Below are 15688 nucleotides of genomic sequence, written 5' to 3'. Positions count from 1 at the left end.
GGGGGTTGTGCTGATGTCCGGGGGTCTGTGCAGGCATCGTCCGATGGGACTACAAGTCCCATCTGGCGATGCCTGCTACCATGACAGTGATTGACACATTAGCCAATGATGGGACAGTAGTAGTCCCATCATCCGGCTAATGTGTTAAATGTTACAAAAAAAAAAAAAAAAAAAAAATACTACATACATACTACATGCATGCTACATACATACTACATGCTACATACATACTACATGCATGCTACATACATACTACATGCTACATACATACTACATACATGCTACATACATACTACATACATACTACATGCATGCTACATACATGCTACATGCTACATACATACTACATACATACTACATGCTACATACATACTACATACATACTACATATATACTACATGCATGCTACATACATACTACATGCTACATACATACCACATATATACTACATGCATGCTACATGCTACATACATACCACATATAAACTACATGCATGCTACATGCTACATACATACTACATACATACTACATGCATGCTACATACATACTACATATATACTACATGCATGCTACATACATACTACATGCTACATACATACTATATATATACTACATGCATGCTACATACATACTACATGCTACATACATACCACATATATACTACATACATACCACATATATACTACATACATACTACATGCATGCTACATACATACTACATACATACTACATATATACTACATACATACTACATGCATGCTACATATATACTACATGCTACATACATACTACATACATGCTACATACATACTACATGCATGCTACATACAATACATTAATACAATACATACATAGACATACAGTACATATAACATAGAGTAACATACTTACCAATACTTGTCACATTGTTCCCCGAAGCCATTGTCTTTTACGGAATAAATATTAACATAACAAACCACAAAAATACTCACCCATGATCCGAAGCATTCCACGAGTGTGTCCCACGACGTTCTTGGGTAGAGAACTGCAGCATCAGCTGATGCTGCCGCTCTCTACGGGCTGCAGGAATCCAATGACGGAAGGTAGGTATCCTCCCGCACTGTATTCCTCCGCCACTTAAAAAAAAAAAGTCCCTAGTCTCACTTTATGGCAAAAGCTGCGTGGGAACTTTCTCACACAGCAATGTCAAAAGTGAGACTAGGGACTATTTTTTTTTATTATGTATGTAGCATGTATGTAGTATGTATGTAGCATGTAGTATATATGTAGCATGCATGTAGTATGTATGTAGTATATATGTAGTATGTATGTAGCATGTAGTATATATGTAGCATGCATGTAGTATGTATGTAGTATATATGTGGTATGTATGTAGCATGCATGTAGTATATATGTAGTATGTGTGATGCATATATGTAGCATGTAGTATGTATGTAGCATGCATGTAGTATATATGTAGTATGTATGTAGTATGTATGTAGCATGCATGTAGTATATATGTAGTATGTATGTAGTATGTATGTAGCATGTAGTATGTATGTAGTATGTATGTAGCATGTAGTATGTATGTAGCATGCATGTAGTATATATGTAGTTTGTATGTAGCATGTAGCATGTAGTATGTATGTAGCATGCATGTAGTATGTATGTAGTATGTATGTAGCATGTAGTATGTATGTAGTATGTATGTAGCATGTAGTATGTATGTAGCATGCATGTAGTATATATGTAGTATGTATGTAGCATGTAGCATGTAGTATGTATGTAGCATGCATGTAGTATGTATGTAGTATTTTTTTTTTTTTTAACATTTAACACATTAGCCGGATGATGGGACTACTACTGTCCCATCATTGGCTAATGTGTCAATCACTGTCATGGTAGCAGGCATCGCCAGATGGGACTTGTAGTCCCATCGGACGATGCCTGCACAGATCCCCGGACATCAGCACAGCCCCCCGGCAGGCCGGCACAGCCCCCCGGCAGGCCGGTACAGACCCCCACAGGGTGCACAGACCACCGGCAGGCCGGCACAGCCCCCCGGCAGGCCGGTACAGACCCCGGGCAGTCCGCACAGCCCACCGGCAGGCCGGCACAGCCCCCCGGCAGGCCGGCAGAGACCCCCAGAAAGCCCGTACAGACCCCCGAGAGGCTGTACAAGGGCAGGAAAGGGTTTTTCCAATTCCGATACCGGAAGTCTCATAGACTTGAATGGGACTTCCGGTATCGGCATCGGCGATACCTATACTTTTTTTAAAGAATGGAATCTCCAGCGCTGGACTTCAGTTAAAAATACATCATTTATTGTAAATTCTTAAAATAGAACAGAAAAAAGTATGGATAAGGACATACAGGCAGATGGGGTCTCTGGTGGTCTCCAACCAACGCGTTTCGACCTAGAGGGTCTTACTCATGGTACCAGTGAGTGTTCTATTTTAAGAATTTACAATAAATGATGTATTTTTAACTGAAGTCCAGCGCTGGAGATTCCATTCTTTATTTTGCTTCAGTCAACACCCCTGATCAAGGTGACTCCGTGCGCAGGAGGATTATGGATCGCAACCGAGACTGGTGAGCTGACCTCCCTTCATTTTCCCTATCCTTCTATAATTATACTTTTTTTAAAGATCGGCCGATCCATTCCGATCCGATATTTTGAAGTATCGGACGGTATCGCTCAACTCTAGTGAGGACAAACGTTCTTTTCTCTTGCGGATTTATATTTACCACCAGCGGTACAGTGATTGGCTTCTGAGCACCGTTTTGGACTTTTTCTGAGGCATTTTTATAGCTGTACTTAAACATTCCTTTTGTTATAATGCTTTATTTATTGATATTATTAGTACATTAGAACATATAAAACATTGTCATTTACAGATTATGTATCTTCTACATCTTCCTGCCATCTTTAGTTAATCTTTCTGCACAGTCTCTGTAATGTTATAAAATGTCCTAAATCTTCAATAATTACATCCTAGAGCAACACAGTAAATCTAATATATAAAGCTCAAAGTGTGTATGTATGTGTGTATGTATGTATGTGTGTGTGTGTGTGTGTGTATGTGTGTATGTCCGGGATAGGCATCCGCACCGTCGCAGCTACAGCCACAAAATTTGGCACAGTCACACGTCTGGACCCCGAGAGCGTCCTAAGCTATGTTGTGAGGTGAAATTTTAACCCCGCGCGTTCCAATTCACCAAACAATTTTGCCCCGTCTACATACTGGGGAAAAAGTGTGTGTGCGTCAAGCCCCGCCCCTCATTATGATGTCATAATGCCCCTATTTGCATACTGGGGAAGCAGTGTGTGCATATCAAGCCCCGCCCCTCATTATGATGTCACAATGGTTGCCATGGTGAAGCTGATGTCATCATAGGTTGCAAGCCCTGCCGCCGCTCATTATGATGTCATAATGGTTGACTATGAGATGGAGGATGTGTGATGGGTATATGGGCACTGGACTATGGGATGGAGGATATGTATGACGGGTATATGGGCTCGGGACTATGGTATGGCGGATGTGTATGACGGGTATATGGGCACTGGACTATGGGATGGAGGATATGTATGACGGGTATATGGGCACTGGACTATGGGATGGAGGATATGCATGATGGGTATATGGGCACGGGACTATGGTATGGAGGATATGTATGACGGGTATATGGGCACGGGACTATGGGATGGAGGATATGTATGATGGGTATATGGGCACAGGACTGTGGGATGGAGGATATGTATGATGAGTATATGGGCACGGGACTATGGGATGGAGGATATGTATGACGAGTATATGGGCACGGGACTATGGGATGGAGGATGTATGATGGGTATATGGGCACTCGACTATGGGATGGAGGATATGTATGATGGGTATATGGGCATGGGACTATGGGATGGAGAATATGTATGATGGGTATATGGGCATGGGACTATTGGATGGAGGATGGGTATATGGGCACTCGACTATGGGATGGAGGATATGTATGATGGGTATATGGGCACGGGCCTATGGGATCGTGGATGTGTGATGGGTATATGGGCACGGGACTATGGGATGGAGGATTATTATAATTTGTTATAACTAACCACAGTTAGTTACTATGCCCGGGCAGCGCCGGGCTCTTCAGCTAGTGTTGGATAAAGGAGGAAGAGGGAGGAGGGGGATGCAACTGCAGATTTTTCTCTTTCTGTGTCTGTGAGCCTTAGAGGGTGCAGAAGTTAGGAGACATTATACCAGAAGGAGCCTCCTACGTGAAATATATAATTTTGGATAAGTACAGTTTTACTTTACCTAAAAATATTTTTAAACATTCTGTACAGCTAAAATGTCAGATCTAAGGTTACATTTTTAAAGAAATTGTCTTAATCAGAAAATCCATGAGAGGAAACATGAACATCTTAGAGGAGGTTGCCTTAAAAAGGTTTAAAAAAGAAATTGGTATTTTGTTTCAAGTATAGATAAAATAGTTCACTTTAATAACACTGATGTTATACAAGCATGTTATGCAGTGTAGTTGTAAATCCAGCACTGGGATGCGATAGAACACTTACTTGAAAGCTGCAGTGCATTCTATTTGTTTTTACGTTTTTCTCCACAGACCTCTATGGACATAGTGTAAACTGATTCCTAAGTGTGAAAGCTCACCTAGTCTCTCAAATTGGATTTCAGCAATAAACAATGGGTTCTGGAAAGCAGGATGGAGTATTTCCACCATAACAGCATGATTATTGAATACTAGAGATGAGCAAGTTTTTGAATTTCAAATTCACCAACTTAGCAATTTTGTTTTAATTAAATGTGCAGCTAATATGTTCGCAGCAAACCAAAAGTACATTACTTCAAAGCCTATAATTCCCCTTAACAGATGTGTGTAACACTCTGAGGTCTTCTATGACTGTATCCAACCCTTTCAAGCTCTTTATCACAATCAAAACCTTCATAATGTCAAAGTGATCTCAATATGGCAATGGGTAAGCAGTTGGCAACTGTTCTTTACTGCTATGCTGTTACACACATTGCCCATATAGTTTATTCATTTTCCTATGTCTTTTTCTCCTTATCTCTATGGCTAAGCTGTGATGTCTTCCCACTATCCAGATTCAACACAGAATAACTGCTGTATTCCCTGCCTCTGCTTTTATACAGGCTAGAATAGTCTCTATTTAGATTGGTTGTACTATACCATGTGATCAGATAGCTGCAAGGCATCATGGGTGTGCCACCCCTTCCTCCTCTTTTGGGCTGTACCTCTTGTTTATTTAATTTTCTATGGGCAGGTGTAAAACGGTCAGACCCAGGTCCTTATCTGCCCCTATCTATTTTGAGGCCTCCTGGCACATAGCGAGGTGGAATACTAAAGTTAGGGACCATCCTGATTGGGTACACCTTGTCGGGATGGATCTGATTTTTACTTTTTTTTTGTTATCAAAAGCATGTCAGCTATATACCATATGTATTTTACATGTAATTTTGATATTTATTTTTTACTTATAGCAGGGCATCTATTATTTTTATTCTGTGCAATATTATAGGTAACTCTGCCCCATGCCTGAGGTCATGTACACCTTCTCTCGCTGATACAATCTTCAATGTGTACAATGAGTAGTCATTTTAGGCAATTCACACAAACTGAATTGCAAAATTGTTCCGTTTCGTCAGGTCAAACAAATTCCTAAAAGTTGACCAAGAATTTGATTTGCATTGAATAAACTTGCTTATCTCTATTGGAATACTTTGCAGATTTCAAGATGTTTTGAACTTTTGTTCCGCCTATTAGAAGCAGCGATCCTAAAAGTCAATATCAACCCTTTAACAAGCTTTGCAATATGACTTAGGATAAAAGCTAAATCAGAATCTCAATTTGTAGACATGGTGTTTCGGGGTATTGCCCTTCGTCAGGGTAAAATATGAGATCTGATTTGGCTAGGAGACACCGAAACATCATGCCTGAAAATTGAGATTCTGATTTGGCTTTTATCCTAAGTCATATTGCAAGGCATGCTAAAAGGTCAATATTGACTTGTATGATGGCTATTTCAAATAGGTGGCGCTACAGAGTTCTAGTCTTCTTCATCTCTGAAAAGATAAATTGCACATTTAATTTCTCAGAGGAGCAAGCAAGGCATTTAAGCCTCCTCATACTGGCATGCTAGACCTGGCATGTCACTCTGCGCGAGGAGAAAGCTAACACCTTAGATCCCAGATTTCAAGATAAAACAGACCAAGATCCCTTCCAAATTATTCCTTTAAATGGAAGGAAAAAACATAGAGTTTGGATCTTTATTTGCGCTGCCGAAAAGACCATATGATGAAAAAGTAGTCAATATGTTGGTTTTATTAGTCAACGTGTTTCAAATGTGGTTTTGTGGTGGGAATGTGGTTCTGTCCTGATGAAAATGTTTGTGATCTTTCAAACATGTTAACTAATAAAACCATGATTTTCGACACATCAACTCCTGGATCTCTTTTTTCATCATATGGTGTCTTCGGCAACGCAATTAAACATCCATCCTCTATGGTTTTTCCTTCCATTGATTGAATCCAAGATCTGCAGCAGTCATTCTACTGAGCTTTCTTTCGTGTTGTGTCACACAACCCTGTCAGGTGAAACAGAAAAACACAGTATAACAAATGTCTAAAAATACTCTGTTATACAAAAGTAACAGTAAACAGCAAATGCTAGTAAAAAGATGATAACAAAGCAGGGTATTTGGTTGATACATTTTTTGCAAAAAAGGTATACTAAGCCGATCAACCAAACGTCAAGGTATACCCGTATCAGAGCAGTCCCTAACCGATGTATTTAAAAACCTGACCATGTGGATGGTACCTTTATGAGCAGGATTCATAAAGGTAATGTCTGATGTGGACACACTGTGGAAGACGGCTTACATGTGCACGGTCCTCAAGGGAGGGGTGAAGATTAGGGAGGTCTCCCCTCCCTTGTGGGCCATGCACATATAAGCCATCTTCCACAGCGTGCCCTTAGTGGACATTACCTTTCTGAATCCTGCTCATATAGGTACCATACACATAGTCAGGTTTTTAAATACATCGGTTAGGACTGCTCTATATGTGTATACCTTGACGTTTGGTAGAGTGGCTTAGTATACATTTTTTGAAAAAAAAAATGTATCAACCAAATACCCTGTTTTTTTTATCATCTTTTTACTAGCACTTGCTGTTTACTGTTACTTTTTTACAACAGAGTATTTTTATACGTTTGTTATACTGTGTTTTTCTGTGTTTCAGTCTTTTGGTGGTGTGAACACTGTCCTATAGACTTGTTCACTATGTGCATGGCCCATGTGTTTATATTCAACCCCACCAGGTGAGCAGATCTCATATCCTATATCCGGGTACAACCCTTTTTTGCTGTCACGAGTATGTCACGCCAACCTGGGCGATCTTTCATTTGGCCTGTGTGTTTGGATCCCATATTAAATTAATTTGGCTTCCTTTGGAGCTGACGCAGTTAACAACCTTATTTATGCTGGTCAGAAACATGCAGCTCCATTTCAGCTGCTTCTGATCTGGTCATTAACTCTTCCTATAAAACCTGGCCAGACCCTTTCTGTCTTGCCAGTGAAAGCTCTGCTTCCATGCTCTTACGAGATGCTGTGCTGAATAAGAGTTTATTGCTGCTTTTGGAGATTTGTGCTTAAGCTAAGTGTTTTGGAAAGAAGTTGTTGTTAGAGCTGATTTGTTGTACATCTGTGTTACCTACTGGTCCCTGTTCCCATTTAGTTTATTCCTCCCTGTCCCTATCATCCTTCCTATTGTTGGTTGGTACTTTTGTATGATAGAGGGTTACTGCTATCCCTGTTTTGTCTTCTGTGTCTTGTTCTTGTTCATATTACATTTTTGTCCCAGGCTCCATGGAATGGGGGAGGGGACAGACCAAAGATTAACAGGAAAACAGTGAGGTCGGAGACTCGGGCCTCTCTACCATCAAGAGTATCTCTGGGATAGGAATAGTTAGGGTCCCAGTTCCAGAGACAGTTTGAGGACCCCTCTCCCCTTGCTAAGACCACCACAGTGTAACATTTGCACTATTGTCTTCCAGTTTTCTCCTAATAAATTATTTCATGTAGTACTTTGTCCACCTGATGTGTAAGGAAATATAGCAGAGCTTCATTCAAATGAGCAATAAGGCTAAGTTCCCACAATGAGCATTTGTTGAGTTTGTGTAAGGTGCATATTTTTGAAAAAAAATGCAAGTAACATATTTTACTTAATGGGGGCAGAAAATTTGCAACATCAAAAACTCATCAAAAACTTATCGTGGGGAACGTAGCCTAAGTGTGCATAAAAATTGTGCTGGATGTACTGCATTCACTTGATATTAATTAGTATGTTTCTGTGTTATGTCCGAGCTCTCTAAATTTAATACCGTTTCTTCTTCTAAAGCAACATACATTGACTATTTCGCTTGTCTTCAATATTTAATCTGAACTGCTTCATCAATAAATCCGTTTTGACATTTCGCTTGTGGGAAAAAAAAGTCTATCATTTTATACAAATACATAATAGTAACAGCCCTGGGGATTTCTAATTACTTGTCTTTATTATCACTCAGGCAGCTATTCTGCTGGTAATATATTGCCAATTCCATTTGAAAAAAGTGAAAAATATTATTGTATTTTTTGCAAAGATTTGTGTTTACCTGGATACAATTCATAAGTATATTTATCCATTCAGTATATTCTATATAAATAAAACATATACTGTAGATTTACATTTATAGCTTTTATTTTAGACTTCCTATTGTGTTAATTTGGATTTATGACATTGGTCACTTTTAGCATGCCATGTATTTTGCCATTTTTGCAACAGAGACGTTTTGGATTTGCAGATATCTATGTTGAATACTAAAAAGGTTTAGGGCATATATATGTGCAGTATTACCTGTCTTCCTTCCTTTGACATAGGACTGTCATCTATTTATGATGCTTCAAGGTGATAGATTTCCTTATGCCCTGTCAAGTCACTGTTCAGTCGCATAAAAAAGCGTGTCAAGCAAAAACAACTAAAAGTGTAATGTCCTACTCTATATAGAAGAGCTGAGTAGGAGATCAAATAAAAGAGGATTCTCAACTTCTGGAGAAAACAGAAAAACAGCAAAAAGTAAAAATTAAATACTACTCACTACCAACATGCCACAGTAGTCTGGCAGTCTGTGTAAAATTGGATAGCGTGTGACCTTATTGGTGGTTTTAGCTTTCTTCAGCAGTTGGATATTGAAAACTTGGATCGCATTTTATTGACACAACCTTGTTAAGAGAGAAATGTTTTAACCTCCCATGCGAGTTTTAATGTCAACTCAGAAAGAGAATAATTTAACTAACGAACATCAAAAAAAATCAGAAGTTTAAAAAAAAAATTAAAATTGGGGGGATGTGTTGTCGCCAAAGAGACCCGTATTATATTAATTTTTCAATCAATGGAGCTGTGTGATGGTTTATTTTTTTGTGGTTTGAGACGGTTTTTATTGATACATTAACAGGTAGAAAGCATCCAATCAAGGGTGATCAATCCCAAAAAGGTAAAGTTTATTTCGCCATCAAGTGAACAATGTTTCAAACTTTTACAAGTCTTCATCAAGTACCACATCTGTTTTCGACTTCTTACCGGATCAAATTAAATTTACACTGCAGCAAGACTTACAGTCTCATTTTCTTTTGTGGTGCTGAGGTTCAAGACACTATCAGTCTGGACCACGAGTTTCATCCACGAGCACACAATTTTTTTATAGGACAGTGTGTTGGTCCTTCTCCTTCCAATTTATAGTGTTTACTGATCTGGTTTATTATTTTTACTTTGTGAGTTTTCTTAATGCGGTAATACAACATATGCGTCCTTTTTATTTATCTTTATTTTAAATGTGGTAAAAAAGGGTGATTTGAACTTTTATTTTTTTCATATTTGTTACAGCATTTTTTAAATTTTTTAATTGTATTTGTTCCTTTGGACAGGTTAAGTTGCGATCATCTGATTGCTTGTGTTATATACAGCTGTCACGGTCACCTCTGATTGCCAGCTACAGGCTAGCTTTCACAAGTCATCTGATTGCTTGTGTTATATACAGCTGTCACGGTCGCCTCTGATTGCCAGCTACAGGCTAGCTTTCACAAGTCACAACAGTCATGACAATCACGGTGGTCTTCAGTAGATCCCTGAACGTTGAAAAGAGACGCTATTACAGAGCAAGTTGTCTTACCCCATGCAGCGGTGCAGTATGTCGTTCCGAAGAGGTATCGGGTGGCAGGGCTGGGAGCGGTCTGTGGCACAGTTGAACTCTCACCCCAGAGGCTGGTGGACCGCAGGAACGGAAGACATGGAACCCAGGAAGGATCGGTTGATGCTACCAGAGATTGGTTCTCATTCAACTGGGCGTTGAGGAAGATTGTCGGCAACAGGAGCCCAGTTGATGTAGAGAGTCCTGAGCCACAGCAGCTGGATGAAGTGGTCGAGAAAGCTGAGATAGCAGAACGAGGGACCGTCGTGGCCGTGGTTCTGAATTCACACAGCCGAAGTGGAGGATCGTCTCAGATGGATGCGGATACCGCAGTGAGTTTGACACCTACCCTCACTCCGGCCCCCTCACCTATTCCTGTCCCGGCACTCTCTTCAGTCTTTGCATCTCCCCATGGTGGCTACCCAGATGAGACTAAGGTCCTTACAGTGGAGGAGACTCAGTGGGTGGCAGGAGTAATTAGGGAGAAGAGATGGTGGGAGAGCCAGATACAGCCCCGGTGTAGGAATCATGTCCGTCCGGATGACATGTGGCCTGATGAGGTATTACCATTATACCAGAGGATGTGGATTCATTCAAGAAATCAGGACCGGCGATGAAATTTACGTGAACGCCAGGTCCATCGCACACGAGGGTCCCTTGCAAGAGTGGGACCAGGTGACTTTCATCAGAGAGGAGGGACCCCGGGGACCCTATGCCATGGCAGTCACAGTGGTCTCCAGTATCAAGTAGAGGCAGGAGCGGGAGGCACAGTATGTTTTTCAGCCGCCTGTAGCAGTTGCAGCTCTTGCAGCGAGTCAAAGGGCAGAGGCGCCTTAAGAGAAGCAGTGGCCACAGTCGGGTCACAAGAGCAGGAGATTCCAGGCTCCCTGAGCCAGCCACTGGTTGAAGGAAGGAGTCAGATAAACAGCAGAAAGTCTACCTCCAGTGGGTCCTCAGGCCATACATTCATTGTGCTAGTTACAACAGATGGAAAATGAGAGACTGTTCTGCGTCTCCTGAAGGGCAAGGAGCCCTGAATGACACCGGCTCAGGTGTAGATGCTGACCATCAACGGATGCAGTTAAGTGACTTTGTTTTTTCCACCTCCTTCAATTTTCTTTGAGCACATTTGCGCATCCCCTGCTGGATTACAGGACTGAAACCCCAAAGGGTTAATCACCATTGGTAACAAGAATGGACTGTGTGTGGCTGCTTTAAGTACTGTACAGTTTTTAACCTGAACTGTTGTCATTTTTACTCTGAAATGTCCCTTGGGAGTATAAAAGCAGTGCACTTGTTTTAAAGGGACCATACTCTGTTAATGGAGGGAGGGAGAAACCTGAACAGGAGGACCCAAGGAGCGAGCCAGATCAGGACTACATGGACTGTCAGAGCGGAGTTGAGTTGGCCGCTGGGCCATAGTGTTTTTCTACATTGACTTCCTGTGTTTGAACACCTGAAGCAGGAAAGGACTGTCCTACGGGACTGGAATGTCGCGAGGGAGCACAATGTGTGTTTGGGTCCCAGGAGTAAGGGGACCGGGGTCAGTCAGACCCATGTTTAAGAAAAAAGAACTTGGGCTCTATGTTCCAGGGTTCCAACCAAGTGGAACCAGGGTCATTGTTGACACACAGGAAGCATTGTACAAAAAGTGTATTAACTTTGAATGGGGATGACTATATTTTAGGAGGGAGGACTGAACGGGGGTGACAGAAGGCCGCCTTGTGCCTCTCCCTCTGTCGATCATGTTGGCATCGGATATGTGCTGTTTCCTAGAGTTTTATGTACATTACTGTATTTGTTTAATGTTATTATAATGTGTATGTGCTTTACAGCTACTTTGCATAAGATTAGGGAAAAATATAGAATAGAAAGGTAGCAGTAGCATAGGACAATAATGGGCATAGATTAGTGGGGCACACTAGAGATAGGGAATGAAAGTGCCAGCACAAACATAGTTAGCATAAGGGGTTTTCCAGACTGGGTGTAGTGCAGAACAATGGGTTATAGTGGTGAGACTTCCTGGTTAGTGAACAGAAGTGATGTAGCATTGAGAGAGGACACACAGATAGCCTTGTGGGCGAAGATTGCTGAGGCAATGAGGGACCTCAGGATAAGCAGCATGTGAGTGTTCACCATCTATAGACGTAACGATTCCAAAGAGGATCCTTGGCCTACGGTCGGGACTAGGCAGAGCTGAGTGCGCATTTTACTTTTTCCTATTGAAACCAGACAAGGGAAATGGGAGGAAGTTGGTGGACCTAGGGGCATGGACGCCACAGATGAGAAAGAAGTATCTGCAGGACAGGAGTTGTTGGAAGGGACAGGGATACAAGTGCCTTTAGAATGGAAGCTGTGTCAGGGAAGACAGGGAAAGCTCAAGGAATGCCAATGTATATGAACTGCTTTGTCTGTATCAAGAGCCCTGTTTTCAAGTAAAGTTGAACTGTTGAGTATGGACATGGAGTCTGGAGGTGTTTGTGTGAACCGTGAATCTGGAGCTGAAAGTGCAGAATTCGAAGGAACCCCGGAATCTAATGTGAGTGTTTTACTTGGTACATATCACACAGAACAGACAGGATTTTGTGTTTCCTATGTGGGGTGCCAGGAAGTGGTGACGCAGTAGCTTCTCACCATGACTACTCCCTTGCCTCCTCATATACTTTGTAGTGGCCATTCATGAGTATTTCAGCTCTTCTGCCATTCACTTCAATTGGAACCTAGCTACAGTGCCCAAGAACGGCCACTACACAATGTATGGAGCCATGAAGTTCCAGATCCATGCACTGTACATCCAACCAACATCAGCGTTAATAACTACTTATCAGTGGGGAAGCCAGTTGTGTTGGACCTCCACCAATATTGACGGCATATCCTTGACCTTAGTATAGATAATAACCAGTGCTGTACAATACTATCTAATACTAAGAATAGGTCATAAATAAGTTAGCAATTGACAATTCTTTTAACTCATCCTCTCAATCTAAACAGGGAACTTTATTGATGATGTTCATGTGCTAAAAAAATGGAAACTGGTTGTCTCAATAAGACAACTCTTTTACGGTGGATTTCAGGCACAAACATTTATCACTTTCCAGTTGAAGGATCAGAAACTGACAAGAGCTAGAGATTGGTTAGAGTGTCAGCAATCCAATCCTGATTATTCTTACATTTGTCACCTACCTAGTCAATCGAAAATAAATGACTTTGGCTGCAAAACTCCTTTAAGTTCCCTGGCAATCATGTCTCTTCCTCCCTCTCTGTTTGCTTGGCACTAGCATCTAAATTATTTCTACAAAAAAGAACAGTCAAAACATTCATTTTCATTTTGTATACTCACCAGTGTTATTTAGTCCAAAGAGAAGTGGACAAGAGATTGCGAAGGATAAAACCCAAACTACTGCAATCATGACAGTCACTCTGCGCTTTGAGCTGTAACGTGTGTTGTAGAGCATCGGCATTGCCACTGCTGTGTACCTAAAACAAGCACACATTACAGATATGCAGTCTGTATGCAAGAAAAAGATTTGCAAGGCACTTTAAAAACTCCTCTGTAGTGATAAGCGAACGTGCTCGGTCTTTTCCGAGCATGCTTGGTGTTCTCCGAGTATCTTGGGCGTGCTTGTGTATTATGTTCGAGTACCTGCTGCATGATTTGCAGCTGTTAGACAGCCTGAACAAATGGAGGGATTGCCTGCTTGTTACCAAATTCCCACATCTGGTGAGACTGTCTAACAACTGCAAATCATGCAGCAGCAGGGACTCGAACATAATATAGGGACATGCCGAAGATACTCGGATAACACCAAGCATGCTCGGAAAAGATGTTACCCAAGCACGTTCACCCATTGCTACTCCTCTTTCAAGTTTTACTGATAAATATAACACCATTTTACAATAACATTTCGTATCATATCTTTGTTATTGAATAGGTCAAGCTTATGCAGTGAGACTTATTTACGAGCAAAGGATTCTCCATCCAATTGTTCAGCTGACAGCCAGCTCTGCCATACACAGGAGTGCTCACTTGGCCAACCAGTCCTATATTCTCGGTGAGAATACCCTAACAGACATTTCTGCCTGTTTCTTACCTCTGGATGAGCAAATCGGAAGTTCAAAATCAGACATTTACAATTCACATCTCCCTCTAGAACCAGTTGGCAGACGCCCCCATATACAGTCACGGACAAAAGTGTTAAGAACCAAGCCTTGAACAAGCATCACATGTTAGAAGCAAAGTTGTTTACCAACAATTTTGAATAGGGGCCAACAATTTTGTCTGGCCCATTTTGGGGTTTTGTGTGAAATTATTGTACAATTGCCTTTTTTTCCTCTGTTTTTGAGTCACTCCAAAACACACAAAGGAAATAAATATATGTATAACTAAACATGTGAAACTGAAATAATTTTCTGGGAGAAATACTTCATTTTCTAGAACAATTTCAAGGGCACCAATACTTTCGACCATGACTTTATATTAGAGTGTCATCTGAACTGATCTATATCAGTGGCTTTGGCTGACAGTCTAATCTGCATGGAGGCCTTTAGGCTCATATGTAACGCAAGAAGTATAGACTGGAGAAAGATTGACTAAAATATTCTTCAAGAGATGGAAACCATGAGCCAATTTCACTCTTTAGAGTTGGCAATATAGATGAATTTTAGGAAATTTGCAGTTCTTGGTGAATTTGACCAACTTTCAACCAGAAAAATAAGTTGCCAAAAACATGCCTGTCAAATTGTTACATATTGCAGAAAATTATATTGGCTAAAGAAGGTTCACATGACCTAAGTGCCGATTTCCCCATATTGGCTACCACATCGCATAGTATAACACAGCCAATCAAGATGGAGTATCAGAGTGTATATAAAAATGGAGGCATCAAATGCAGCAGCCTCTTTAGTCTGATTTAGAGGCTCACAGCTCAGCAACAGAAAAAGGAAGAGAAAATCTTAAAGCATGGGACAAATACTTAACACAATAATGTGTTGTATAAATGCAGCAGTGAAGAAGATACGTGTAGTTCACAGACTTAGTGTGATTGATCAGTGATATTGAGTAGCTGGCACATTTGTGCTTCTGCATTTGAATTGCAATTACAAAATTTGTATTCTTCATTTATAATACACTAGAAGGCAGCAGCAAGACAGCACAATATTATTTATAGAAAAAAAGCTGAACTCAGTGTCAGTCACAGACTGCACATATGCTTCATTACTCAGTCTTTTCATCTGTTCTTGCCATAATAATACAGTGACCTTTTGTAGGTGCTGGCTATTTGGAAGTGTGTGTACCTATCATTTCTGATTAGACCCTTTTTCAGGGTGGAATTTTGTAAAAAAAAAAAAAAAGATGTTTAAAAAATGTAGACCTTTAACTGCTCATGTTTTTGTTTTCACACCTGTTTTACTAGTCCAATTTGACAACTTTACAGACTACACCTAT

The 15688-nt window shown here is 40.7% G+C and overlaps 1 protein-coding gene across 3 annotated transcripts in view; it reads right to left on the bottom strand.

Annotated features, from left to right (window-relative positions):
• DRD2 (dopamine receptor D2) overlaps positions 1–15688 on the bottom strand; it is a 443649-nt gene that overhangs the window by 31868 nt on the left and 396093 nt on the right. For all 3 annotated transcript variants that reach the window (XM_073585298.1, XM_073585299.1, XM_073585300.1), the window contains one exon: positions 13583–13719. In XM_073585298.1, coding sequence (XP_073441399.1) covers positions 13583–13719 — 137 coding nt within the window. The remainder of the gene's footprint in view (positions 1–13582; positions 13720–15688) is intronic.

This window comes from Dendrobates tinctorius, unplaced genomic scaffold, assembly GCF_039654945.1.
Source record: "Dendrobates tinctorius isolate UK_male_01 unplaced genomic scaffold, ASM3965494v1 ptg000086l, whole genome shotgun sequence".
Taxonomy (NCBI): Eukaryota; Metazoa; Chordata; class Amphibia; order Anura; family Dendrobatidae; genus Dendrobates; species Dendrobates tinctorius.
Note: the sequence above shows the minus strand (reverse complement) of the source record. Positions and strands in the feature narration are given on the sequence as shown.